Here is a 2,853-nt window from a genome sequence, read left to right on the forward strand (position 1 = left end):
TATGGAGGTTCCTTAAAAAACTAAAAATAGAACTACCACATGACCCAACAATCCCACTACTGGGCATATACCCTGAGAAAAGCACAATCCAAAAAGAAACATGCACCACAATGTTCATTGTTTGGGCATATTAAACTTAGAGATTCCTTTTGTTATTCGAACTGAAGGTTTCCTCACTAGTGCAATTCAAATATCTCCCACTCATTTCAAACCACTGACATAATCTAATCATGCACACTTAATAGATAATGAATTTGACTGCAGAATATACCTATGTTCCTCAGAAGGTCATGGTTTACCGTGACCAATCTAATTCATCAACAAGTAGGTGTGTAAAAAGTAGGATCCCTTATTTCACTATACCTAAGTCTGTGGTGCAAATGATATGGCCCTCCCATGGATCAGGAGGAAGCTAGACTCCAGATATGACCACAGCCTTGCTTCAATACTTCCTTTCCTGCATAATTTTGGCAATATTCCTTCTTCTGAGAGTGATGCAAAAAAAATCAATAAAACTAGAACCATTACTTCAGGCTCAACTTCTATTGAAATGAGCAAAGAAACTGAATTTAAGAATTGAAATTATGTGTCATACATCATAGGGCTGGACAAAAAGCAAAGTCTGGTGTCAACTTCAAGTTACTGTTCACTTGGAAATTCTTTTGTGGAACTTTTTAAAATTTGTTAATGAAAGTATCAGGCATTATGGCTAACCCAGAATATCTAATCCCTTGCCTCATTCTAGAAACCCAAATCTAAAGTAGATGACAAAATCACAGGGAAGAAGATATCCTACTAATAAGTTTCCTCAAGGCTTTCTTCATGTCCTTGTTTCTCAAGCTATAGATAAAAGGGTTCATCATTTGAGGAAGCACAATGTACATAACTGAAGCCACTGCAATCTTCCTGGGAGAGTCAGTCACTGCTGAACTAACGTACACTCCAAAAACTGTCCCATAGAATAAGCACACAACTGAGAGGTGAGACCCACAGGTGGAAAAAGCTTTAAGCTTTGCCCCTGCTGATGGCATTCTTAAAACAGAGGAGACAATTTGAGTATAAGAGAAAATGATCCCAAGGAGGGGAATACCACCAAACAGGCCAATTACAGAATATATCAGAATGTTATTGATGAGGGTATCAGAACAGGCCAGCTTGATGACCTGAGCAAGTTCACAGAAGAAGTGAGGGATTTCCAGGTCTTGGCAGAAGGACAATCTCAACACCATCAGACTAAGGAGCAGGGAAACCACAGTGCTGATGAAAAGTGAGAGTAGAATCAGCAGAACACAGAGTCGGGGGTTCATGATAACCGTGTACCTCAAGGGGTGACAAATGGCCACATAGCGATCAAAGGCCATTGCTGCAAGGAGAAAATCTTCAAAACCACCAAAACCTATCATGAAGCCAATCTGAGTTAGGCAACCTGTGTAAGTGATGTGCTGTATTTGTGCTTGGATGTTTACCAGCATCTTTGGGATGGTGGTTGTGCTTATACAGATGTCAGTAAAGGACAGGTTGGAGAGCAAGAAGTACATTGGGGCATGGAGGTGGGAGTTCCAGCTAACAGCCAGGATGATGAGCAGGTTTCCTAGGACAGTGATCAGGTACATAGCCAGGAACAGGCAGAATAAGAAGGGCTGCAGTTCTGGATCATCTGTCAATCCTAGGAGAAGGAATTCTGAAACATCTGTTTGATTTCTGGGTTCCATGTTCTTAATAAATCTGTTGGGGAAGTAGAGTGAAAAGAATAGAAAATGAATGGTGCCCAGATGAGCAGCACCAGCATCAACTGAGAACTTATTAGAAATGCAAATTCTTGGTACCACTCCAGAGTTATTGCTGATCAACTGGAGGTAAAGGCCAGCAATTTAAGTTCAACAGACCCTCCAGATGAATGTTATACATATGCTAAAGTTTTTTAAACAGTGCTTAAATAAAAATAAAACTCTATGCATATTGTGAACCCAAGAGATGTTGCAAATCTTTCCCTTTGCTAATTTGTCCCTCCATCAACATCTCTCACACTTCCTCTTCCCTCAACTCTCTTTATTGGGCATTATTTTGTTTGATCACCAACTGTGTATCACACCTGTGCCAAGGCTAAGACTCAAACAAAGAATAAGACACAGCCTTTCCTTCAGAAATATTTCTTGCTTCAAACAAAAGAAAAATGAGAATGAAGTTATCCTCTCTCTCTTGTAACACGTGATGCCTAAACTTTGTCCTGCCTTAGAATCACCTGAAGGTCTTGTCAAATTACAGATGAGTTGGATCATACTATCACTCCATTCATCCATGGGGACAGTTAGTAAAGTGAGGGTACATCATGGACATGAAATACGCAGTGTGTGGAAAAGACCAAGTTTGAGCTCAGATGATCTGACTGCTGAGTTGACTCTCTCAACCGATCACTGTGGATGTCGCTGGATAGTACAGAATTAGCATCCTAAACCAACACTCGGATTTTATAATTTTCCTTTAAAATTTTAATATTCTGATCTAGGACCATGCTCTAAATATTTTCTCTTCCTACAGTGTAAGTCCATTCCTACCCATGAAATAATGTGTAGCAGGTCATGACATGTATCCAAGTATACGCTGTGCACCTGAGCAAAGATCAGAAATGCTGCTTATAAACTAGAGCTCATAAAACTCCCTCATGAAATGTAACTCATCTGCATTAGCAATTAATTCTAAGAAAGCTGGGCAAATGTCAATGACATTCCCTATCTCATTCTATTGGGACCTCTCCCCCTAAGGTGATAGGTAGCATATAATTTTTTTAAATAAAGATAAATGTGAGAGAGAATGAAATGCATAGGCTTGTAAAAACTACATGTAAATAGCACT

At 39.5% G+C, this 2,853-nt stretch overlaps 1 protein-coding gene across 1 annotated transcript; it reads right to left on the reverse strand.

Annotated features, from left to right (window-relative positions):
* Positions 1 to 773: 773 nt before the first annotated feature.
* On the reverse strand, positions 774 to 1,718 carry LOC130837106 (olfactory receptor 7G2-like). The gene has a single exon (XM_057709897.1). It carries the CDS (start codon positions 1,710 to 1,712, stop codon positions 774 to 776), a length of 939 nt encoding a protein of 312 aa, XP_057565880.1. The 5' UTR covers positions 1,713 to 1,718.
* Between the last annotated feature and the right edge of the window lie 1,135 nt (positions 1,719 to 2,853).

The sequence above is a fragment of the Hippopotamus amphibius genome, chromosome 15 (assembly GCF_030028045.1).
Source record: "Hippopotamus amphibius kiboko isolate mHipAmp2 chromosome 15, mHipAmp2.hap2, whole genome shotgun sequence".
Taxonomy (NCBI): Eukaryota; Metazoa; Chordata; class Mammalia; order Artiodactyla; family Hippopotamidae; genus Hippopotamus; species Hippopotamus amphibius.